The 25,683-nt window shown below is 44.9% G+C and overlaps 2 protein-coding genes across 2 annotated transcripts in view; one reads left to right on the top strand and one right to left on the bottom strand.

The window, feature by feature from the left end:
- Nucleotides 1-12,717, bottom strand: part of LOC134095868 (polycomb group RING finger protein 3) — a gene marked incomplete in the record, with an annotated part of 21,438 nt that extends 8,721 nt beyond the window's left edge. Inside the window, 4 exon segments of the mRNA XM_062549582.1 lie at nucleotides 1-3; nucleotides 2,951-3,068; nucleotides 4,070-4,172; nucleotides 12,607-12,717. The exon segment at nucleotides 1-3 is cut by the window's left edge and continues 94 nt beyond it. Of these exon segments, the coding sequence (XP_062405566.1) occupies nucleotides 1-3; nucleotides 2,951-3,068; nucleotides 4,070-4,084 (136 nt within the window).
- Nucleotides 12,718-13,830: 1,113 nt separating this feature from the next.
- On the top strand, nucleotides 13,831-25,451 carry LOC134095843 (solute carrier family 49 member A3-like). The gene is made up of 10 exons (XM_062549552.1): nucleotides 13,831-14,223; nucleotides 15,932-16,090; nucleotides 16,845-17,064; nucleotides 17,457-17,539; nucleotides 18,031-18,168; nucleotides 18,963-19,079; nucleotides 19,270-19,422; nucleotides 19,784-19,941; nucleotides 20,281-20,387; nucleotides 22,008-25,451. Exons 1-10 carry the CDS (start codon nucleotides 14,056-14,058, stop codon nucleotides 22,322-22,324), a joined length of 1,620 nt encoding a protein of 539 aa, XP_062405536.1. The 5' UTR covers nucleotides 13,831-14,055; the 3' UTR covers nucleotides 22,325-25,451.
- The last annotated feature ends 232 nt before the right edge of the window (nucleotides 25,452-25,683 follow it).

The raw sequence follows: 25,683 nt of genomic DNA, 5'->3' as shown, positions 1-25,683 counted from the left end.
AGACTGCACACACACACACACAATCAACAATTACGACTGACCATTTTAAAGGTATCATGGATTTCTACTGCTGGCCCATCCTTACACGTATCTTAGCGATTCCTGGCACAGTTGGTTCGATGTGTGTTACCCAGGGAAGGGAATGTGTGTTCTTAGCGATGTGTGTGTGTGTGTGTGTGTGTGTGTGTGTGTGTGTGTGTGTGTGTGTGTGTGTGTGTGTGTGTGTGTGTGTGTACTGTTCTGAAGTGCTGCTGAGCCAATATGTGTGTGTTGTTTTGAAGTGCTTTGGTGCCCTCTGGTGTTTAAATGCAGTAATTTCACCCCCCAGCCACCAGGAGGCAGTGTGGCTCTCTCTGCCCACCAGTCTGACCCTGAGTCTACAATACGGAGAACGACCTGACTGCAGAGCCACAGAACCACAGCCACAGTTTCACCACAACAAGTTCGCCACAGTGAATTGACTAGTTGCACTTAAGGCTCTCGGTGAGCTTGTTTATTTCCTGTGGAGCCAGGTGTGTTTGAACCTGCCGCTATTCTGAATGTAATTAGTGTCTACTACACGTCCTTCTTTATCATGTAGTAGACTAGTGCTGATCCACTAGTCGCAAACACCTAACCAGATCCGTGTAGAGACTAATTACATTCAGAATATTGGCAGGTTCAAACACACCTGGCTCCACAGGGAATAAACGGGCTCACCGAGAGCCTTTCATGTCAATTAACCCTTGAATACACAGTTAGACAACGGCAAAGAAGCCAGAGTTACTATTCTACGGGACATTTGTAGACTCTGCAATAGGTATGAACATCTTCTCTATAAGATCCATTATTCTGACTGAGCTATGTCATTGGCTGAGCTATGTCAGTCAAATCCCCCTGTCAAGTCATCCCAGCCAGACAGATATTATTGGCTCTTAAGTAAATGATGTCTAATAGTGTATACAACCAGTGTTTTACAGAAAGATCACAGGGTGGGACGCCACCTCTGAATCACTCATGCTTGGCCACGGTCATACCTGCTAACCAGGTGTTCTTTGTGATGTGACCTTTTTGAATCATCAAGCAAAGGTGTAGTGCAAGCAGGGCTGTACGCTGCGAGCACCTCGTCGCAAATGCGAGTAAATATATATTAGTGCTAATTGAAAATATGAAATGGGAGCACAGGTGCGAGTACTGAATTCAACCCTTTTATTCGCATTTTGCTCCTAAAAATCCATACCAAGTGGATCAAAGTATAGGCTACTACAATTTTCGCGCATCTGTATACAAATTTCATAGTTGACAACTCTAACGCTCCTGGCTGGAAACTCACGCTTTCAGCATCAACCTTGCTGTCTCTCACACACGCAATAAATGTCACTCCAAAACCATTCTTTTTCTTCAATCTGTTCATTATCAGTTGGTGACTTTGTAGCGATTAGCCTACCGTTGAAACGGCAAACCATGATAAGAATGTCGACTATATAGCCTACAATTACCGTGTTCATTTCACATATTATTATTATCACGGTTGATAGGCTAAACACGGTGTGGAAACAGTGTTACAGTAGCTTCACCCCAGCCTGCATTTGACATAGGCCTGGTTGACTTCTATGAAAGAAATCCGACTGATTCTGTTGTCTAAATGATGGATTTAACCACGATTTGGTGTAGGCTACACCTGCTTTAAAAAGGCGGAAAATTTTCATTGCAAATGTGCGCATCATATAGCCACTCTGCGTCTTTGTATGGAGGTTACATTCACATTAATTCCATTCCACTAACGTTATCAGGAGAATACCGTAACGTTTTATTTTGAGCTCTGGTTGTCACTCATTGGATATAACAGATATAGCCTACCAAACTCCAAGACGAGTCATGGTAGAGTAAGTTGCACCAGCCAATTAAACATGACCAAGGTAAAAGCGACAACTCACGATGCCATGCCATGGTAGGCTACCTAAATCATAGAAGTTAACGTTACTGGACAGTGGACACTCATCTTTTCTATTACACCAGAAATATTTGTCTTTACCTTTGTTCGTTTTTTGAACATTTAAGTTATTTAATGAAAACATGATGTATCCTTGAACTATGCTTGACTCTTTTCCTAAAACCGAATGAAACCTAATTATGTTCACGTACATCTTAAAGTGACAGGCACTCAATTAGACCTACACACCACCCCTGTAATATCATTACAGTGTAATCAATATGAAGTATTCAGTTTACTGAATATTTTAAGCTATAAGTAATTATGCAGATCCTAAAATGCTATAAATTGATAACAAAATGTATACAAATTCTGAATTCAAAATATGATATAGAAACAAGACAAGCCATTTTCTGTGTGTGTAGGGTTTGAGCAGAGACTATGATTGCCACTGCTGTGAATGATCTGTATCCTGCTTAAGGCAAGAAGGTTTTCAAGGAAATTTCATAGTGCTCCTAAATTTTTACCTGTGCTCCTAGTGAAAAAGCTTAGCGTACAGCCCTGAGTGCAAGTGCAGGATCCATTGGAAATGTGGTGTTAAATTATATGGTGTCAACTACACTACTCCAGAAAAAAAACACATCTTGGCAGCTCCACAACGAATGCATGAAAGTTCCTACATTACCATGTGGGCAAAAGGTACTATCCATACTTTGTGTACTATCCATACTTTGTTGTCACGTGACTACCATGGATACCTCGCGAGCAAGAAACGCTGCCGGCGAATGACAGCTTGATAAGTAGTAAAAAAAAACATAACCCCAGCTTATCCAATTGCACAACAACTATCTGGCATGTTGTTTATACCTCAAAACACCAACTTTCATAGAGTAAAACTGGCGACGCCCTGGCAAGGTCCTTGATTAGTTTACTGGGTTTCGTTGCTGGAGAATGACATTCCTGCCCGCTAGCCAGTAGTTGTGACGACACGTGCAAAGTGTGAGTGTGTGTTTTCCGCTGAGCAGAGTGTGTACTTACAGGTGTGTAAGCACTCAGTTACGGTGGTGGCATCTATCAGGTAGCCCTCACACAAACGACAGGTGATGTGGGCATTGATGTCCCACAGCTTAATCTTCCGCGTCAACATGTCTGGGTTCTATACACACACACACAGAGAGAGAGAGATAGAGAGAGAAAGTGAGAAGATATACAATAAACAAGTTCTTAACTGGTCTGGCTATGTGAGCCACAATTTCCTATGTTCATAAAGTCGCGACCCATATATTTATTTAGCGTTCAAACGGATATGGTGAGCTACATGCTAACATACAAAGTGCCTGTAGACCTACTTGTCTGGAACATGTGGATGTTTGGCATTACGTTTGCGTTTACCACTAAAATTATGTCTAACATGACAGGTCACATAAACATTGCTTATGTCCATGGTAATGACTGACATTGGCTACGATTAAAGTCTGTTAAAATAAAGGTACAATATTACATCTGATAAGGTAGCATTTTTAATAAAAGCTCCGCAACCCACCCGGAACGGTTCCACAACCCATTTTTGGGTCCCGACCAGTTAAGAAACCCATTTTTGGGTCCACCAGTTAAGAAACACTGGAATATTCACTCAAACAGGGGCCTTTAAGGTGCACGTTCCTTTAGCTCATATTTGTCTGAACCCAGCTGGAAATCTGTCTGAAGGTCTGAATGCTGCTGCCGAAAACTACTAGATGAGTTTACATGGAAAGTTTTTTTGTTGTTCCGATTAAACTATTCCGATTGAAAAATGTGTGCCATCTATGCTAGAATCTTTGATCGGAACAGCCGTTGTTGCTTTACTTTTCCTTGAGAGGATACAGCAGGCAATCCGATAGACCACATCCATGGTTGTTCAATCGGAATAAGAACGGAGTACACCACCCCTTTCATTCTCATTAAAATTCTAATCAGATCGGCAATGTTATTCCGATCGAGGTCTTTATAAGTGTAATTTTTATTTCGACTCTAATTGGAATAAAAGTGTCAGTGTCTGAAAAGTCACAGCTTTTCCCACGGTGACAACACTATTTATCAATATCAATTCTCTCAGAACACACACACAGAAACAGTGCATTTAAAAGGAGCAGTTAAAGGTGAAAGGTCGTTTCTTACCCCGAGGGCCGCCATGTGTAAGCTGAGGAGGGGAGCCAATCAGCTCGCGTGTCCAGGAAAGGGGGAGGGGCTAACTCTTCATCACGGACCGCCCCTCATACACCTGACAAGAACAAAAACACAAATCACTCAATAATATGCATCAACACAGTTTTCATATATAAAGCTGAATTACATAGAGAGAGAGAGAGAGAGAGAGAGAGAGACACAGAGAGAGAGAGAGAGAGAGAGAAAGGGAGGGATAAAGAAAGAGTAGATTCCTATATAGATGGATGGCTAGACAGACAGATAGGATCAATAGACAGATATCCTTTACAGCCACATAACAATAGTGAACAGTAACCCAGTAAATGAGAAAATAATGAATAAATAAGTAAATAAATACACAAAAACATTCTTCAAATCAATTTTGTAGTCATATTACTGAAGGGTAGAAGCTATTTGGCAAACGTGTGGTTTGAGTTTGTATGGACCTGTGGCATTGTCCAGAGGGGAGCAGCTGGAACAAGTGGTGGTTTGAATGAGAGGGGTCATTGATTATTTTGGTTGCGCAGTTTAAGATGTGCTCAAAGTACAGAGAGTGGACTGGAGAGAGGTCATAGAACAGACAGACCGTTTTTATCAGGACAGATAAAAGATAGAGAGAGAGAAAGAAAAAAAAGTGAAAAGGAGAAAGAAAGAGAGAGGGAGAGAGAGAGAGAGCTAATAAAGTGAAGCACTTCAAGTTCAGCGTCACGCAGACAAACAAACAAACATACACACAAAACGTAATCATGCAAGCAGACACAGATACACATGCATTTCAAACAGATGACTCAAAAAGGATAACTGTGACGTATCCTGGAGACACATGATATGTGACTTAACTTCAGTCTGAGAGGCTAGTCACGCACGCACGCACGCACGCACGCACGCACGCACGCACGCACGCACGCACGCACGCACACACGCACACACGCACACACGCACACACGCACACACGCACACACACACACACGCACACACACACACACACACACACTTCACTGTTTCCACTGTTTAGCCTTAATGACAGCAGTTTCAGCATTCTTTCTCAATGATAGACCAATTTTTTTCATTCATGTCCCACCCCAGTAATAATTAGTGCTCAACTGATCTAGACTCAATCCCAGGGTTCTTCTTTAAGCTGTTTCAACACCAGTAATGAGGTCAGACGTGTTTGTGGAGGCCAGGGGAGTGTGTAAGAGTCTAACGGTTCCAACAAACACCGTGTGTGCGTCTGTGTCTGTGTCTGTCTCTGTGTGTGTGTGAGTGAGTGAGTGAGTGAGTGAGTGAGTGAGTGAGTGTGTGTATACACACGAGTGATGAGGTCAGCTGTGTTTGTCAAGGGCAGAACACAGTTGTGGGGAAACTGTGTAGGGGGTCCAAATAACATCAGGAACACAGAGTGTTCAGCACAGCTCTGTTTCCTCAGTATAACACACACACACACACACACACACACACACACACACACACACACACACACACACACACACACACACACACACACACACACACACACACACACACACACACACACACACACACACACACACACACACACACACACACACACACACACACACACACACACACACACACACACACACACACACACTGAGGCCTCCATGGTGGCTAAGACAATCTTCACACATGGCTTACTTTGACCATGTTTGCTGACATATGTGACCATGCTATCATAACCACAAACACATCAGGATGAAGTGCACTACTGCACACACACAAACACACGCACACACACAAACACACTCTCTCACACTGAGGCCAACATGGTGGCAAAGACAAATTTCACACATGGCTTTCTTTGACCATGTTTGCTGACATAGTAACCATACTGTCATAACCACAAACACATCAGGACGTAGTGCACTACTGCACCAACATGTGAGGTGGTCCACAACACACACACACACAGGAGCAAAGGGGTACAAAACCTGCAGCTTGACCGCAACACCAGAGAGCCAGGCTCGTTAGTATGGCAGTCCGTCACACCACACACACACACACACACACACACACACACACACACACACACACACACACACACACACACACACACACACACCTACAGCAAGACAGTCTCCTCTTAGTACAGTAGCAAGTGTAGCAGCTCAAAGGTCCCAAACATTGATGTTTCAGTGTCTACCCATTTGAACAACTATCAGCAACTATTTTTGTGAAATCTGTACAGTCAATCCTAATCTTGTTGGTAATTAATCTGCATGCATGGATTTGGACTGCTGAACTGTTTCAAATGTAATTCACCATTCACCAAATGTTCAATACAACAATAGCAAAATAAAAAATAATAAATAATTAAAAAACTATTTCACACTCATCACTGGACTTTGACAACCAACAATGCATGTGAGGATTATAACGTGCTGAAAAAGTTGAAAAATAAACAAAAGTGGACAAAGAATGAATGAGTTTCAAAGTTGAAATGATCTGTATATTGGTGGAAGAGTTTAAATGATCTATATAACTGGTGGAAGAGAACGTGAACTCATGTTCACATTCTCGTGTCATCATCTTCAGGTGTGTGTTCTCTCAGGTGTTCCCACTACAGATCATACACCCTCAGCAACAACTCTCTCCGATAGAGCCCCTGTGTGCACCTAGACGCCCAGGTAGGCTAATTAACGCTTTGGCCCAGGTTTGGCTGGGCAGCCTTTTAACATCAGCTGACTGCATGACGATTACACTCAACAACGGAATAACTGAAATAAATTGGAATATTCTAGATGATCTGTGTCGTTCCAACAGTATTGGAGTATTATAGATGTTATAGATAGAAACAGCATTCAGCACATTTCACTTCCATTTCTACAACTCGCTTGGACCTCTTCAGACTGCTTCATTACAGGGAGTAGTTAGGAGGACTGCTTCACAATCACAACAAGAACCATTTCAGACTGAAGAACAAGAGGAACCCCTTCAGACTGAAGTATGACAGGAACTACTTCCAACTGAAGCATGACAGGAACTACTTCCAACTAAAGCACGACAGGAACCACTTCAGACTGAAGTATAACAGGAACTACTTCCAACTGAAACATGACAGGAACTACTTTAAACTTAAGCATAACAATTATTTCAATTCTCTCTCTCTCTCTCTCTGTACTAAGTGGAACAGGTTTGGGCTGGAGAACCCTCCTCTAAGCTGAGTGAGTGTGGGCCGGGGTGATCCAAGCAGCGCTTCATCCCAGCCTACTCATGCTGCGCTGCGCTGCGAGACGGGTGCTGCTCTCACTGCTGAGAGACAGATGTTTCCCACAGCTCCCCAGAGGTACTGGAGCCTGTCTGCGTAGCCTCTGTTTCTTCAGCTTAACAGCTTTCTGTCTGCTAATGGCAGATGATGGTTGTTGAAGGCTGTCTGTCTGTCAGTCTGTCTGTCCACCATCACCACAGTCACAGAGGACACTGAGGAATGACTGGCAACACTGCAGTGCATTGTGACGGTCATGACAAGCGCCAACTGGGCACATTTACTGCACACCTATGACTTATGCTTTTAGTAGCTCTACAACAATGCTCATGTTTAAGAGCTGTGCTTGCAGAAGCTCCATGATACGTCTCATATCTATGACATAACTTATACAAGTTCTGTGACAGGGCTCATGTTTATGACGCGATCATAGCAGCTCTGTGACAAGGCTATGTTTATATCACATGATTATAGCAGCTCTGAAACATGGCTCATGCTTATGACACATGATTGTAGCAGCTCTGTGACAGGGCTCATGTTTATGACACGATTGTAGTAGCTCTGTGACATGGCTCATGTTTATGATGTGATTATTGCAGCTCTGTGACAGGGCTCATGTTTGTGACACAATCATAGCAGCTCTGTGACAAGGCTCATGTTTATGATGCGATCATAGCAGTTCTGTGACAAAGCTCATGTTTATGACGCGATTGCAATAGCTCTGTGATATGGCTCATGTTTATGAGATGATCATAGCAGCTCTATGACAGGGCTCATGTTTATGACTTGATTATAGCAGTTCTATGACAAGGCTCATGTTTATGACACATGATTGCAGCAGCTCTGTGACAGGGCTCATGTTTATATCACATAATTGTAGCAGCTCTGTGACAGGCTCATGATGAGTGGATGTTTCATGACGTGATTTGGAGAGAAGAACAAGAGAATGAATGAGACTGTACGGATAGGTTTCATTGCTCTGTTTACTAGTACAGCTTATACTTACAGTTGGTTTTACACCACATAACAATGCAGACACAGAGCATCTGACTGGTAGAACACACACATTCTTATTCTTCCAGGCATCTGAGACAGACAGACAGACAGACAGACAGACAGACAGACAGACAGACAGACAGACAGACACACAGACACACACACAGACACACACACAGACACACACACAGACACACACACACACACGTCCCAAACCCTCACACCCTTAACTCACATCCATCGTAGGTGATCAGGTTTACGAGGGTGTAAGGATTGAAAATGCTAACGACAGGAATGGGGCAGCACCTATACCCTATTATAGATACCACAAAAAACGTGTTGCCATCATGCTTCCATTTCCACTTTATGGCAATTGTTTACCAATGTTGTTTTGCTTCCACTCTCCTTTTGGGTAACACTGTGCTTCACGTCACAACACGTTGTAGCATGTGCATAGATTTGTGCACAGATGCCGACTTACGGAAAGGGTGCAAGTGAGCTCTCCCTCTTGCACTTCACAATGTTGGATTGGGACAGCCCTAAGCCCTCACCAAGTTCGCTGGAACATGCATCAAAGTGTATGAGTCCGCGAGGGGAGAGACTGCGATTCAGCCATAGCCTCCCAAATGACTAATGTAAAAAATGACTAATGTTGTTTAAGTTTTTCGCTGTGACAACACATTGCACCCCCTGCAGTCTCTGTAGTGAACAATGTATTGACTGTGGGGGAGGGGTGCACGCTGGTTGATAGCGAAGGCCTACACCTGCAGTGGGACTGGGATATAGAGGCCTGAAGATCTCACTCACCCCTCAGACACACACACTCACACACTCACACACTCACACACTCACACACTCACACACTCACACACACACACACACACACACACACACACAAAAACTGAGATTCTGTCACACACATCTGCTCTCTTCACGACACTTACACACTCATTACTTCTTACACCTTTCATGGAAGCTTTTATGGAAAATGAAATGTGTTGAACCACCATAACACCGATACATTCCCCAAATGTCAACTGCCAAAAGCGCCCAAAGTTTGGGTAAAAGTGTAAAGTATGGTGAATGTGAATCACTACAGTGATCACTACACTGACACAAATAAAAACAGGAAACCTACGGAGTTAGCAAAACTGAGTAAGACTGACCCATGCAGTCCGTCTATACGATTAAAGGTGCTCTAAGCGATACTGGGTAACGTCACTTCTGTAGAGGTTCAAACAAAACAGAGCTAGCTCGCTACTCCATCCCCCTTTTTGTTGAGATTTTTTAAGCCTGGGATGTCCACAGAGGCTGTGTTTTTACTGTGTATTCAGGGCACAGACAGCTAGTAGATGTTTGCTGTAAGTGACAAAAATGTTTAGGCTAAAAAATGTGTGACATTGCTTAGAGCACCTTTAAGTTAGCATCACAGCAATGGGTACCACCATTTGATTCATGATAGATAGAGTACTGCTCCTGACTTGTCCAAACTGATGCCTGCTGCTCAACATGAACATGGGCTCACACTCACAAAATCTGTGTGAGTAAGCTTGCTTGCGGCACAAACATTAATCATTAGTCATCTTCAGTCAGTCTAGGGCCATCACCACCTCGGAACAGGTCATTATGAGCTATGGCTGTCTGTGAACTATAGTCTATCTGTTAACTGAGGGCATGGCCTAATTACATAGCCTTCCTCTTGATGTGCTTGTCCCCACGACTTGTCATAATTGGCCTTACATTTCCAACTAGTCACTCTATCTGAGGACCCCTCAAATCTCTTCACTGGTGGTGCATTGCCCACTAGATTGTTTTGACTGGATTTAGCTTAGCCTCTTAGCAGATGGGGCAACAATATTCTACAGTTATGAGTGGGCACACTTCAAAAACAAATGAACCTGCTCTGCAGCACCTAATCAACCACCTCAGTCACCAATTCCACGGGTCACCTCTGATGCATCCGCAACCAGCAACCCACATTCATTATTCTGGATCGATCGATCATACCCACGATATTATACCTGATTATACCCAGGACATTATACCTGATCGATTGATCATACCCAGGCCATTATACCTGATCGATTGATCATACCCTAGACATTATTCCTGATCGGTCTTGAAGATCACCACCACAAGTGATGCATTATGTGGTGGGCACATGCCTTTCTTATCCTCGGCCTACACTAGCCTGGGCCGCAACAGTCTAGCATAGATCCATACACACACACATTTTGTCCATAAATATCACACACAAGTTGCGTCCATACGTGGGCGTGTGATGTGACCTTGTGTAAACCTGATGACTGAGAGCTGATCATGTTCCTGAACTCTCTCTACCTCTCTCTCTCTCTCTCACACACACACTCTCTCTTGCTCACACAGATACTCTCCTTCTCACACTCACTCAGTTGTACACACTCAAAACACATACTCTTACTCAGTCTCTTTCTCTTGCTCACACAGATAGTCTCTCTCTCTCGAACACACACACACACACACACACACACACACACACACACACGATCCTTAGCCCAGCTCAGAACACACACACACACACACACACACACACACACACACACACACACACACACACACACGATCCTTAGCCCAGCTCAGAACTTTCATTTGAACAGAACCAGCACCAACTAAACTGGGATATTGTCTGTGTGTGTGTGGGGGGGGGGGGGGTGATATCAATGAAAAAGGTGGGTGAATCCTCAAGCCTCCATTTAGAGGTTGGCAGTGCGGCACTGTGCACACGCACACACACACACACACGGTCGTCACAGAAATTTCAGTGACCTGAAGCTGTTTCTATGCATTTTACATTTATAAAAGCGAGATTGTATCTGCTCGTCCAGGGCAAAAAGGAGGTGACCACTAGACCAGGATCAGAGACTTCACTCACACACAAACACAAACAGACACAGACATACACTCACACACACACAGATCCGAAAGTACAGTTGGCGCTTGAGTGTAAATTTTTTGGCAGGCGCATCAATGGGCCGCTGTTGTGCCAGATACCCTCACAGCTTCTTGGGTCAAGAGATTAAACAGCAGTCCATTTCGTAGCCCCCCTCCCCTCCCCTCTCCCTCCCTCTCTCACACACACACACACACACACACTTTCATTTGACATGTTGAATAGTAAGCTTTTGTGTGAGAGAACGGGTGAGATAGGGGAAGGAAGAGACCATGTGTGTGTGAGAGCGTGTCAAGACCAGCTCGAGGAGTTTTCCAACAGGTATCCAGAGAAATACTTCGCGTCGTTACCGGGAGTCTTGGGGAAATAACGGGGACACAATGCGGGCTTCTCCGCAGCCTTCCGGTCTAATCAATGATCAACGCGCTGATCAATGCGACCAGCGAGCGGGCTGCTGAGACAGGGCCTACCGACACCGGACCGAACCAATTCACCACCACAGACACACTCGCCACAAGCTCGCACCAGCCTTCACACCCTCGTTTCAAGAATGTCGACTGGTCAACTAAGAAGTTGCCGAAGCGTCTGAATTCCTATAGGCGTGCGGTTGCTTCGTGAGACATTACTAAGGATTTCGTTGATCCGGGGGGTCTTGGGTAACCCACGCCACTGAATACTAAACCCGAAACATCCAGCGACACCCCACAGCGCTCGGCCTCCGCTCGGCTCGTAGTCGAACCTCTCGCTCTTGTCACTGGGTGAAATCCACCCCTCACCCCTCGCCTAGCTGCGTCTACTTCACCCACTTCCACTCTCGCCACTGTCCCGGTAAAACAGGTTATTACATGCTCACGGGCGCATTCACATAACCCCCGTCTCTTAACTTTCTTAACACTGTTTAGCCCCGTTCTGTCCGAATACACAGCCCAGCGAGCCTGTACCCCAACTTTCAGCGTCCGCACGGACTCGTGAGGGTGGATGGAGCTCTCACGAACATTCCAGGCAACAACAGGAAAAAAACTGGTTTCCCGTGGAAAACAGCACGAGTATCTCGGGCGATATGTTCAGCCGTTTGCGACGGACACACACGATGGCACGAAAAACGTACTCCCCCGTCTTCCCAGCGCCTCAAAAGCACTTTTCCTCGCGACAGCGATGACCCCGGCGCGACTGCAGGGCCCGGCGTCGCCATACACACAACACGAGCGCATTTAACAACACGTATAGCATGCATAGCTACGGCCAAGCGGAAAAGACACGGCTCAGGGATCACCGAATACTGCACGGTTCCCCCGTTAACCACACAAAACGACAGTCGGATGGCACAAGCTTCGAAAGCGCGTTGAAGAAATGTGAACTGACCTGTTTGGTAGCAGAGGAGTCCGCAGGATATTGGGTTCAATCCGAGTTAAATCCACTATCAGTAAAACAAAGAGGCGAAAATGTCCGGGCGATCCCGAAACCTACCGAGAGCCCACACTTGGTGAGGCTGTGCGCATGCGCACCGATGCGTGTAGGAGGGGGCGGGGGATTAAGTAGGCTACATTGTATCTGAGCAGCTCATTCACTTCCAGCGTTGCTTAAGGAAGTTTGAAGTGCAACAGAATGACAACACATCACACACGCAGTCACAGACTCAACACATGTTGCACTTGCAAAGGACTTCTGATGCGGTCTAATTACGCATTGCCTCTCAATGAGGCTATAGCCTAGCCTATTTTCTGTAAAGCACATAGCCACAGACACAACTCACAGATAAGACATTTGATGACACAAGCCTTTTTAGGCTATGTGCCTCGTACAAAACAATGTGTAGAAAAATATTAGAACTGAACATTCAGATGATTGATCGCACCAATATCAACACACCAATATCATTATGATTGACATGAATCGCTTTCTCTCTCACACACACACACACACTGAGAGAAACTCTTGATGACACTGCTACATGTTGATGGGCTCGTTGATCTCTGTAAAGATGTGTGGTTTCGACTCGTACACACCTGGTGAAGGATTTTTTTTTATCGTGATTTCACCTTTAAGCAGTTCTGTGCACACATACGAAAATGCAGGCCCGCACGCATCACTGTATGACATGTTAGATCCTTGGTCAGAGATAGCCTAACCTAGATATAGTTAGGTTTATAATTTAAATGCCAAACATGTTGTTTTTATGTAGATTAGGCGGTAGCCTATAAGGGCGATACTGTGTTGAGCTATGATTCAGCTATGTTTTCAGTTTAAGTGAATCCAAGTGTAGGTAAGTAGACTAAATCAAAGATGTAGGCTAATAGCCTACTCCACATACTAAAAAAGAGTGCTACCACACAGGCTTTAAAGAACCCTTAGATTCATTTGATTAACCCTTCAAAAAGGTTTAACCATTTAGGGGTGCCATATATGAAACATCCATAGAAGCGTTTTTGGTTCTACAGCACCTTTTTTTCCCTAAGAGTGAAAACTTCAAACTTCACGTTAAATCGGCTCTCTTTAAGACTAGTTCGAGTCGATGTGCCCGCAGTCACACAGGGTGGAGCTCCAGCCATCCCGGAATTCATCTAGGATTGATAACTATACGAAACTCGGAACATCACTCGCTCCCTGCACCGGAGCGAGCGAGCGAGAAAACCTCGTTGGACCGTTCTCTCCCAGGGCACTCACACTCAAGACTAACGACCGATTGAAGACAAGTTAAAGATGAACGACTTACTCCTGAGGGTTTTAAAAGAGTTGTCAGATTTTAGAGCGCCTCTCGGGTAGGAGGAAGAGAACTGTGAGTAGGCTACTTACGAAACTCCCGCTGCCCTGATGGATCACGACAGCCCGGCGGTGCCTGGCTCAGATTCGGAGGAGGTTCGGTGCGAGCCTAGCTCAGGACCCAACCAAATCCTGACCAAACTGCTTCAGTTTAAAGTGTACCGCAGGAGATGGCTTATTCTGCTGGTGCTTTGTCTGCTCAACTGCTCCAATGCCATGGTATGTGCCCTGATTTTGTACTCTGGATGGCTGTCACTTTCATTCAATAGAAATAGTTTGGCGAAATAGAATCCATGCCTCTAAGTTAAGAGTAGGCTAAATAAAAGCAGACGCGTGAAAAGTGCATTAAAGTGACCGCGGCAGAATGGAACTATTGCGCAGAACAGCTGTGCTCGTGAATGCTGAAAGTGCTTTTGACTTGTAGGCCAGTTTACCGGAGAAATGTACCACACTATTTGACATATTTAAGCCTTAATCTAATCTAATGAATGTCCTGGCTATTATGAAGGCTTGCTTTGTTCTGTAGCCTTGTTCACAGAAAGGGCTGTGTTGACAATGACTTGACTGACGACGCAGCACATATAATGTGTTTTCATACCGTGTTGTCTTGACAGTTCTGCACTCTTAACACGAATGTGTTGGAAACTACTAAACTAAACTGTGATGTCCTTATCTGGACATAGAGATGTGTTAAAAACAGTTAAAGTTTAAAGTTAAAGTTTCACATTCGTTTTAAGAGTGTGGTCTAAAGTTCAAGTTTGTCGGGCTTGACCTACAGTAGCCTACACCCGGTGCCACCCGGCGCGGCTGTATCAGCGCATGCACGTGTCAGGTGACTGGAGGAAGTGAAGAAGTTAAAAACCAGCTGTGAGCAGAGGCGCTAGCAAAATATGGGAAGTGGTGGTGATAGAGAAAACACACACACACACACACACACACACACACACACACACACACACGCCTACTATCTCTGATATAGATAGTTGTTGTGGGGTAATGATGATATTGTGACAGTGCTATGCGCTTGTGGGTCAGTAGGTCGCAGAGTATGGTGGTGTGGCTTAGTGGTCAGTGTTGTTATGGTGTTATGACAGTGTGACATTGGCTTAAGTTGCTTATGACAGGTGTGACGGGTGGAACTAGAGACACGAGTGAAATTCAGTTCCATGACATTCTCACATTTTTAGAATAGCACAAGACAGCAGGAACGATTTGTTATTGTCTACCATGCAATTGCTACACAACAATCAATATTTAGTCTGATGTATTTTATTCTTTCAAACTTACTCTGCCTGGGCAAACTGTCAACAAGTAGGCTACTCTGCAGTGCTCTGATGACACTGGCTCAATCCATGGCTGCTTGATTCCTTCCTGGAGATCATGTACAGTTGGTGACTGCTGCTCTCTTCACCATTCATTGTCCAGCAGTTTTCTGCTGGCAGTAGGTCTGGACATGAACCAAAGCCATGGCCCCAAAAGCTGAATGATTCTGTCACATACTGTAGTAATGGTTGCCATGTGGCATGGTCGCTCCATGGAAGTCAACACTGGAGGAGTTTTCTCTTTAGCATTTCTAAGTATTTTGTAGAATTTACAGTTTGCGTGCAGCGAGAATGAATACAAGGCATGTAAGTCTATGAGATGTCACTCATGTCTGTGTCAATGACTCTGTGTTTTGGGTGTGTGTTTGTATAAACATGTATGTACTTGTGTGTGTTTGTAAACATGTATGTTCTTGTGTGTGTTTGTATGAACATGTGTGTTCTTGTGTGTGTTTGTGTAAATGTTCATATGTTGTGATATATGTTATTTTGTGTAAATGGCTGTGTTTGTGTATGTTTGTTTTGCAGTCTGTGAGTCCTTTTGTATTGTAGGTTTAGGTTGTAATGTCCATGCTCATAGTGTGTGTGTGTGTGTGTGTGTTTAGCTGTGGCTGACCTTTGCCCCGGTGGCAGACGAGTGTGCAAAAGCTCTTCAGGTCACTCTGGATGATATTAACTGGCTCTCGCTGGTCTACATGATCGTGGCCATCCCTCTCAGCTGCCTCACTACCTGGATGCTCGACACCTGCGGCCTGCGGCTCACGGTATGTGTGTGTGTGTGTGTGTGTGTGTGTGTGTGTGTGTGTGTGTGTGTGTGTGTGTGTGTGTGTGTGTGTGTGTGTGTGTGTGTGTATGTCAGTACCGGGGTGCTTGACACCCGCGGCCTGTGTCTCACGGTACGGGTGTGTGTGTGTCCTGTACCTGGGTGCTTGATGGGTGCAGCCTACAGCTCACAGTATGTGTGTGTACACATGCGTATGTGGTATGTGTGTGTTTGTGTCAGTGCCTGGATCCTTGATGCCTGTGGCCTGAGGTTCACGATCAATCAATTAATTAGTAAATCAATAAATCAAGCAAGCAAGCATATTTTATACAGAGGGTTAAAGCGGAGCAGTAATGAAGGTTCTAACCAAAAGTCATATTTTTGAACTTGAGTGTAGATGAAGTCTCCCATCATCTCTGTATAAAGTGGCCAATTTTAACTAAGTTTGGTATCGTTATTATGCTCTTGAATACTGTAGTGGTGTCCTAATCTAAGGGTTAAATCGTGTTTTCTAAACAAAGTCAACTTAAGGAGCCCATAGAGTTGATTGAGAGCCATTACTCACCCCACTTCCGTTTGTAGGAGATTTAACCCCTCCTCAGTTTATTAAATGTATAATATTTACAACGTCTCTGAGTAATGAATAATTGTGATCTCAATATGTGTTGGCAGTAGGAGATTTAACCCCTCCTTAGTTTACAAAATATATATATCTCTGAGTAATGAATAATGGTGATCTGGATATGTGTTGGCAGCTGATCCTGGGGTCGTGGCTGAACATGCTGGGCAGCGTGCTGCGCTTCATTGGGGTGTTGCCCATGGAGATGGACGTCCATGTGCGGTTCCCGCTGGTGCTGGCGGGGCAGCTGCTGTGTGCCGCTGCCCAGCCCCTCGTCATCTTCAGCCCCACCAAACTCGCCGCCGTCTGGTTTCCACAGCAACAGAGGGCCACTGCCAACATGATCGCCTCCATGTGTGAGAGCTCACGCATGCACCCCAGCCCATCCACAATGCACCTGTCCCCACCCACAATGCACCTGTCTACCCATAATACACCTGTCCCCACCCACAATTCACCTGTCCCTACCCACAACGCACCTGTCACCACCCACAATGCACCTGTCTCCACCCACAACGCACCTGTCACCACCCACAATGCTCCTGTCTCCATCTGAAAACACACATGGCTCCACCCACAATGTTCCTGTCTCCACCCACAATATTCATGTTTCCACCTGCAAACACACCTGTGTCCACCCACAGTGCTCCTGTTTACACCCATAGTGCTGTCTTTGGGTTGCTTTGTGCTGCCGAATGAAGGATCTGACCAGTGTGTGTGTGTGTGTGTGTGTGTGTGTGTTTTGTAGCCAACCCACTTGGTGTTCTGCTCGCCAACATTATGTCTCCTCTTATCATGGGCTCTCCAAACCTCCAAGACCTCACCAAACTCGTAAGTCCAGTTTCACCACAGACACTCACACTCACACTCACACTCACACTCACACTCACACTCACACTCACACTCACACTCACACTCACACTCACACTCACACTCACACACTCACACACTCACACACTCACACACTCACACACTCACACACACACACACACACTAAACTTTATATTGAGATGGATTTGCATCTGTAAACATCACTGTTCCTTTCTTCCCTTCATTTTCTCCTATCTGCTCTTCTCCCTCCTCCCCCTCTCATCTCTTCTTCTCTGCTCTCTGTTCTCCTTTTCTCCTCCTCTCATCTCCTCTTATCTCTCCTTTTCTCCTCGATGTTTTCCTCCTTTTCTCCTCTTTCTTCTCTCCTCTCATCTCCTTTTCTCCTCTCTGCTCTCCTCTTCTCTCCTTCTCTCTTCTCCTCCTCTCTCCTCTGCGCTCCTCCATTCTCTTCTCTGCTCTTCACCTTATTTCTGTCTATCTCTCCTTTTCAGCTCTTTGTGTATTCGGTCCCTGCTACTGTTGTGTGTTTCCTAGCAACAGTGGGTATCCGCGAGAGCACCCCTCCAACCCCACCTTCAGCCAGCGCCGAGACCTCCAACTCAGAACCCTTTCTCCAGGGCATCAAACTGGTATACACACACACACACACACACACACACTTACCTACAGGGCATCAAACTGGTATACACACACACACACCTACAGGGCATCCAACTGGTACACACACACACACACGCACACCCCCCTTTCCTCCAGGGAATCCGATTGGTATTCATTCACACACACACACACATACCTCCAGGGCATCCGACTGGTACTGTATATGCATACACACACACACACACACACACACACCTCCCTAGGGCATTAGGCTGATGCACACTCACATAGACACACGCGCACACACACACACACACACACACAGTAACCCATACCCATTCATTCTGAAACTATGTGCATCCGGTGTACATGTGAAGAGGTCCTGGACATTCCTCTATGGTCTATCTGTAGGATCTGTGTGTGTGTATATTGTGTCTGGCCTGTGTGATGGTGTGTGTGTGTGAGTGTGTGTGTGTGTGTGTGTGTGTGTATGTATATATGGTGTAACTGTGTGTGATGTGTGTGTGTATGAGTATATTGTGTAATTGAGTATAGTGTGTGTGTATTTATGTCTATATTGTGTACTTGTATATGGTGTGTGTATTTTGTCTGGCCTGTGTGACAGTGTAACTATGTGTGTGTGTGTGTGTGTGTGTGTGTGTGTGTGTTCATGAGTATATTATGTAATTGTGTATCGTGTGTGTGTGCTGATGTGTATATTGTGTAATTGTGTGTGTGGGCTGATGTGTATATTGTGTATATTGTGTAATTGTGTGTGTGTGTGTGTGTGTGTGTGTGTGTGTGTGTGTGTGTGTGTGTGTAGCTCCTGCGTAACCGGGCCTACATGCTGCTGCTACTGTGTTTCGGCTCTGGCATCGGCATCTTCACCTGCTTCTCCAGCCTACTGGAACAGATGCTGTGTGTCAAAGGATACAACAACGTATGTGTACACACACACACACAGCACAGTACACGCACACACACAGCACAGTACACGCACACACACAGCACAGTACACGCATGCAAGCACACAACACAGTACGACACAAACCACACAGCGTGCATACACACACACACACACACACACACACACACACACTCCTAATATGTGTTAACACTTGTGTGTTCAGGACTTTGCTGGTCTGTGCGGGGCACTTTTCATCCTGTGTGGTGTGATCGGGGCAGGAGCTCTTGGGCTCTATGTGGACCGGACCAAGAAGTTCACAGAAGTTACAAAGATCAACATGTGCCTAGCCTCCCTAGGCTGCACTGCCTTCGCTGTGGTCAGTGTCTGTGTGTGTCTGTGTGTGTGTGTGTGTGTGTGTGTGTGTGTGTATGTGTATGTGTATGTGTGTATGCAGTTGTATGCAGTGTTCACTGATTAAGGGTGATAAGTAGTGGGTGGCAGAGGTGTGGTATGTAATGTGTGAGATCAGAAGGTGTGTATAATGTGTGTGTGTATGTGTGTGTGTGTGTGTGTACTTGAGTAGGGTTGAGGGTATGTATAATTATTAATGTGTGTGTACGTCTGTGTATGTTTTTTCAGTTGCGGAGGCAGAAGGTGTGCATAATATATGTGTGTGTGTGTACTTGAGTAGGGGTATGTATAATTATTAATGTGTGTGTGTGTGTGTGTGTGTGTAGTTTTCCCAGATGCGAGGTCAGAAGGTGTTGCTGGCGGTTATGTGTTCTCTGTTTGGTCTCTTTGGATTCTCCGTCTACCCTGTTGCCATGGAGCTCACGGTAGAATGCTCCTATCCTGTGGGCGAAGCCACCTCAGCTGGCCTCATCTTCATTGCTGGGTACGTGTGTTACTCGGAGATGCTGCTGTTCTTACTCATCGTCTGTGTCGGTGTCTGTGTCTGTGTCTGTGTCTGTGTCACTGCAAGTTCTGTATCTATGCCTGTGTTTGTGTGTGGGGGGGTATCTGTGACAGTATGTGATACTACAAGTTCTGTTCTTACACATCTGTGCCTGTGCCTGTGCCTTTGAAGGCAGGTTTTCTGTGTTGTGTGTTTCCGTGGTGTATATGGTCATAATGAAGACACTGATGTGTGTGTTTGGTGGGGCAGGTGTGGTCTATACAGTGTATGTTGTCATAGTGTAGACCCTTACGCCTCTCTCTCTCTCTGTGTGTGTAGGCAGGTGTTGTCTGTAGTGTATATGATCACCCTGGGAGCTTTGACAAAACAACTGGCCGACTCCCCCCTCTCTGTGTGTGTTGACGGCGGGACCCTCAGCTGGAGAGGTGAGTTACGCACGCACGCACGCACGCACGATGGTTGGATCTGAAACATCTATTTGCATGCGGCCGCTCTCCTTGGTCCTGTAGCTTGTGCCCCGTTCTAAGCTCGAAGTCATCAAGGACGTCTCATTATTCGTCTAATTACAACCAGAGGAGGTGAGGATGAGGAGAGGACGGAGGAGAAAGGGCGATACGCAAGGAAACACAAGAGCATCCTATGCGGAAATGTTTTCAGTTGGAATTGTGAGATCATTGGTCCAAGCTGTCAAGGTGAAAAGTTCCCTCCCACATCTGTCAACTTTCGGTTTCAAACAAGTTTGTAGAGTATGGAGCTCTGTTCTTGGCCTATCTAGACATCTATTTTCGCTAATAAATCGCTATAAGGACTTGTTGTGAATCGAAAGTTGACAGACGTGCAGGAATGGGAAGGAACTTTTCACCTTTGCAGTTTGGGCCAATGATCGCTCATTCAGACTGAAACCGCGTGTGTGTAGGATGCAACTCTGCCTCCTCATATATTGGCCCTATATTCTCTCCACTCTCCTCGTTCCTTACCTCCTCTGGTAGCAATCAGACAAATGAGAGATCCTTGATGACTTTGAGCTTTGAACGATTTCCAGGGCACAAGCTGGAGAACCGAGGTAACAGGACGCATGCAAATAGCATAATGACCTGAAGCCTATGTTTTACCGTAATTTCCCAACTATTAGCTGCGGCTTATACATTGATTTTGCTAAATTTCTTCAGCTATGAGGTTAATACACAGGGGCAGTTAATATGGTGTTAATATGGTTTTGTTTCTTTTAACTTGCATCAAACACTGTCCTGAGGCTTATACACAATGCAGATAATACACAGGAAATTAATTAAATGTAATGATCGTCCCCAATGACATGGTATTTTTTGGAACGTTTGCTTAATTTATTGTCTTTCGAACCCTCATTGTTTACATGGGATTGATGTGAATTGAATTGATTTAATTTGTTCAGAGGCAAAAAAATATAAGATAGTGTGATGAGTGGGGTGGGACATCCTACCTTCTTCCTCCGCCTAGAATGCTCTCATTACGCAAGAAGCGGAAAATGTGGTGGTTTTGGTTAACGTAAACACAACCACATGAGGAAATGGGTTATGGTAAACTCAAATAAATGCTGATTATGGTGCATTCAGTTTTGTTCTTTGGTGAGAGATGCACATACCTCATAATGCAAATGTTTAAGAGGATTTGAGAGAAATGTCCCAAAGTTCAGAGGAAAAGCACTAAGAACAGCGTCATGCACTGATCACAAAAGGGAAACGGCAGTCCCTACAGTTACCACACACACACAAGCAACTTGCAGCCATCATTTGCGCACACACACAGACATGGAATCGTTGAGGAGGAAGTGAATGTACCCCCATGGAACATCTCTTGCCACTCTCACTTCTGTTTTACTGAACAACCAGCTATAGGATCATACACACACAGTTAGTATTTATTAGTCATAATAACTTTTCTTGTGTTGTGTTTCTCTCTCTCTCTTTCTCTCTCTCTGTGTGTGTGTGTGTGTGTGTGTGTGTGTGTGTGTGTGTGTGTGTGTGTGTGTGTGTGTGTGTGTGTGTGTGTGTGTCTGTCTCTCTCAGTGCCTGTGCTGGTGATGGCGGGGCTGTTCTGTCTGGGGACCTGTGTGTTTGTGTGTTTCTTTCGCACAGAATACAAGCGTCTTAAAGCAGAGCAAGACGCAGCAGGACAATCACACAAAACACACACATCCACTACTACAGACACACACGATACCTCTCACACTGACAACCCATCACACACACAAGATACCATTGACACATATAATCCTTCAGACACACACGCACACAATAACTCAGACACACTTCACACAACCCCCACCACCTCAGTCACTCTTAATACCTCAGACACACTCGATCCACCCGATACAATAGCCTAAAGGAGACCGTAATGCCATGGATCCCCACCCAATCAGACATGGAGGAAGGTGACACACACACACACACACACACACACACACAGACATTGAGAGGTCAGCAACACACAGACCTCAAATACTAGTACATGCTGCTGTATGTTAACACACAGACATTTATTTTAAGCGCACACACACACATTTTGGCATCCTTAAAGCTGCAGTCGGCAAGAGTTTTCATATTTCATATTCACTGAAACCGGCAGCATGCTCCAACAGAACAACATATCAACTTGTTTTAGAAAAAACCCTGTACTCTTACCTCTACACAGAGCGTGTTATCTGTGCTCCCAGTTCTTCTGGTCCAATATGCACAGGGCTGTGTGGGATCTGACTGTCAATCACAGTTCGTGCACAGTCACTAACGAGCATCAACTCAATGGGAGGGTGCTAGGTGGTAGTAGGTGCATGAGAGTTGTAAACATTCATGTTGGCCAAGTCTCCTCTACCTGCCAGACTTGCCGACTGCAGCTTTAACATATCCACTATTCCCTTACATACACACACCTTCCTCCAGGGCATCAGGCCGGTGTGGATACATACACACATCTTTTAGAGCATCAGGGACTGGGACAAACACACACACACACATCTGTAGTAGTGGTCAGGTCTTCTGCCTGAAGATCATACACACTCCAAGAGCATAAGAGATGAAACGACTCCTGGACCAAAGCAGTAGCTTCTTTGTGATCTCTGTTTTTTCACTAACCTGTTTTTCTACATCGTATTTAATCAATCATTTTTTTTTTTTTTAAAAAGGTTTGTCGGTTTTGGTATGATGGTTCTTACCTGTGACTAAATAATGTCATTAATCTGTGTATATATCTATTGATGTGTTTTTATACGTGTGGACGATGCACTCAATTCAATCCTTTGAATGTCACTAAAGCATTGACTAGTTTTATATTATCTAAGGGCCTCCTTACACCAAACAACTTTGACAAGATTTGGGAAAGAAATGTGAAGAATTGTAGTATTTTGAGTAAAACTTGAATAGGGAGCATTAGTTAAAAGACTCTAATCTGTCTAGCCTGGCTATCACCAGACTAAGATCAATCTTTAAAGATTGAACATTAGTCTGGGGAGTCTGTGCTGTATTTCTACTGCACAAGAGGTATGATCAATGGGCATAGTTCAAATGACTCTATGCATTTGGATAGTCCTTCAACCAATCAGACCAATGATCCGGTGCGCCTGGTGGATAAGCTAGTTTGTGATTGGACCCAGCAAATGTGGACAGGAAGCAGGAGAGTTAATTGTGCAGGTTTTCAGCCTGAGCTGCAGGGAGAAGTCCAAATCGTCGGCAGATCGGGCTGGGTTTACCCAGTCTATAATCTGTCTAGAATCTTTCCCAAATCTTGTTAAAGTTGTATGGTTTAAGGAGGTCCTAAGGGGCACAAATATTTGGTTAGCTGCTAATTACCCTTCTTTGTAGTACTGTATGACAGTATTTGAAGAGTTCAGTTGCAAAACCCTCTAAATCCATCTGACCACTTTATTCTTTTAAAGTGTAACTGCACCCTAAAATATGTTTTTTGAGCTGTTGATTGATTGAAATTACTCATAAGTGGTGAACTACACTATTACCAGGGTTAATTTTGACAAAAATTGTATTTCCCTAGAAAAGTAACATTTCGTATGATTTTGTATTGGAGATATAGCTCTCCGCGCCCTCTACAGGTTGAAACATGCCATGGCATTTTTGTCCAAAATGCTATTGGAATGCTGACGTATAGTGCGTTCATGCACATTGGACCTTCGGAAATTTCTGACCTCCAATAGCAGAAAAATGACATGAACGCTAGGTCGGGCTGGATTTTTTGCTCGGAGACTCGTGCAGAAGTTTTGTGCCCTGAGGTGTCCGACTTGACGTCATCATATCATATCATATTCTCCAACCACGACGGCCTCCCTTGCAACAACACAAGAGGTGAATTTCACTGTCATTACGAATAGGCAAGGTAACTTGTCACTAAATTAACAACACAGATGGAAACACTCGCCCAAGATATTTTCCTTCTTGCTCAACCATACTAAGCAGTTGTAATAACGTATTTATGCGTTTCCTGTATTTATTTTCCGTTCTGATCTCATGAACACACTTTTTTCGGAGGTCGGGACTTTTTAAAGGCGGGTTCTCCGAGGTTCTGAGCTGCATGAACGCACTAGTAGTCCTGCACTTCTCTGGAGAGTCTACGTCACCGGGTGGTTACAAATTTGGAATGAAACGCCCCAACACCTGCTGCCCTGATTAGCCTACCTGTGATAAGCCATGTCTGCAGCACTCATTCCCAGATTGACACGAAATCACCCTTTTGATTGGCTGCAGCAGTGCTGCACTCCCTTCCAAATTTCAGAACGTCCCAACCATTTTGAAAGCCTTTTTCAGAAATGTGAAGTGGGTGGAGTTATGGGGTGCAGTTACACTTTAAATGAGCTCCTGTAGGGTTTTGCAAACAAATCAATATTTCAGACCAGAGTGTGGGATTTAGTTAGCCTGGCTTGCACCTTCTCAAATGAGACGTGGTCTGGCAACCAGACGTTCATTTTCTCGTATTTGAAAAAATGCCCAGATCCGTTCATTGGGCGCCACGGAGGTCTATCAAATGCACATAGCTCATCCAACACGGTCTCACACCCAACTCGTCGAACGAGGACGCAGGCCAAGAGCCCTGGCGTCAATATCGGAAGTCGAAGGTGCCCCCGCGCGTTCATATGCAACGCGAAGGGCTGCCATTGACATCAGTGTAAATCCTTTGGCGTCGGATGTAGACTCAAGAAGGCAACGGAAACTTCTCGGACGTTCTGTGATTGGTTACCAACATCAGGCGAAAATTTGGGCGCTAGTGTCCAGACTGCCTTAGCAGCGTGAAAGAAATCACCGCGCAAGGCAGGATGGGAACACCCAGGCTAGGATTTAGCGGGTTTGGAAGTGAAATTGTTTGATTAATGTAAACTATGTGGAAGCATTCACTCACCATCGTTACCTCATTTTTGATGGAGGTGGCGTTTAGAGGATTTTGCATCGGAACTCTTCATTTGTACTCCTCTAGACAGAGATTTGGGAATAAATTCCTTTTGACAACTGGTTTGTTTGCGTGGCTTCTGTGTTTTCTGTGTTTTTTTCTGTGTCAATTCAGGCTTCTGATGACCGGTCATTTTTGTCTTACTGTGTGTGTGTGTGTGTGTGTGTGTGTGACTAGTGATAGCTGAGTGAACTCTGATCTCTTCTCTCACGCACACACACGATTTTGGAACTTTACATATGCTGCAGTTGGGACAGACATGGCACCAGTGTTGAAGAACACCCTTCACCTTCTCCT

Source organism: Sardina pilchardus, chromosome 11 (genome assembly GCF_963854185.1).
Source record: "Sardina pilchardus chromosome 11, fSarPil1.1, whole genome shotgun sequence".
NCBI classification, from domain to species: Eukaryota; Metazoa; Chordata; class Actinopteri; order Clupeiformes; family Clupeidae; genus Sardina; species Sardina pilchardus.
The sequence above is the reverse complement of the archived record's forward strand: the minus strand, read 5'-3'. Positions and strand labels throughout refer to the sequence as shown.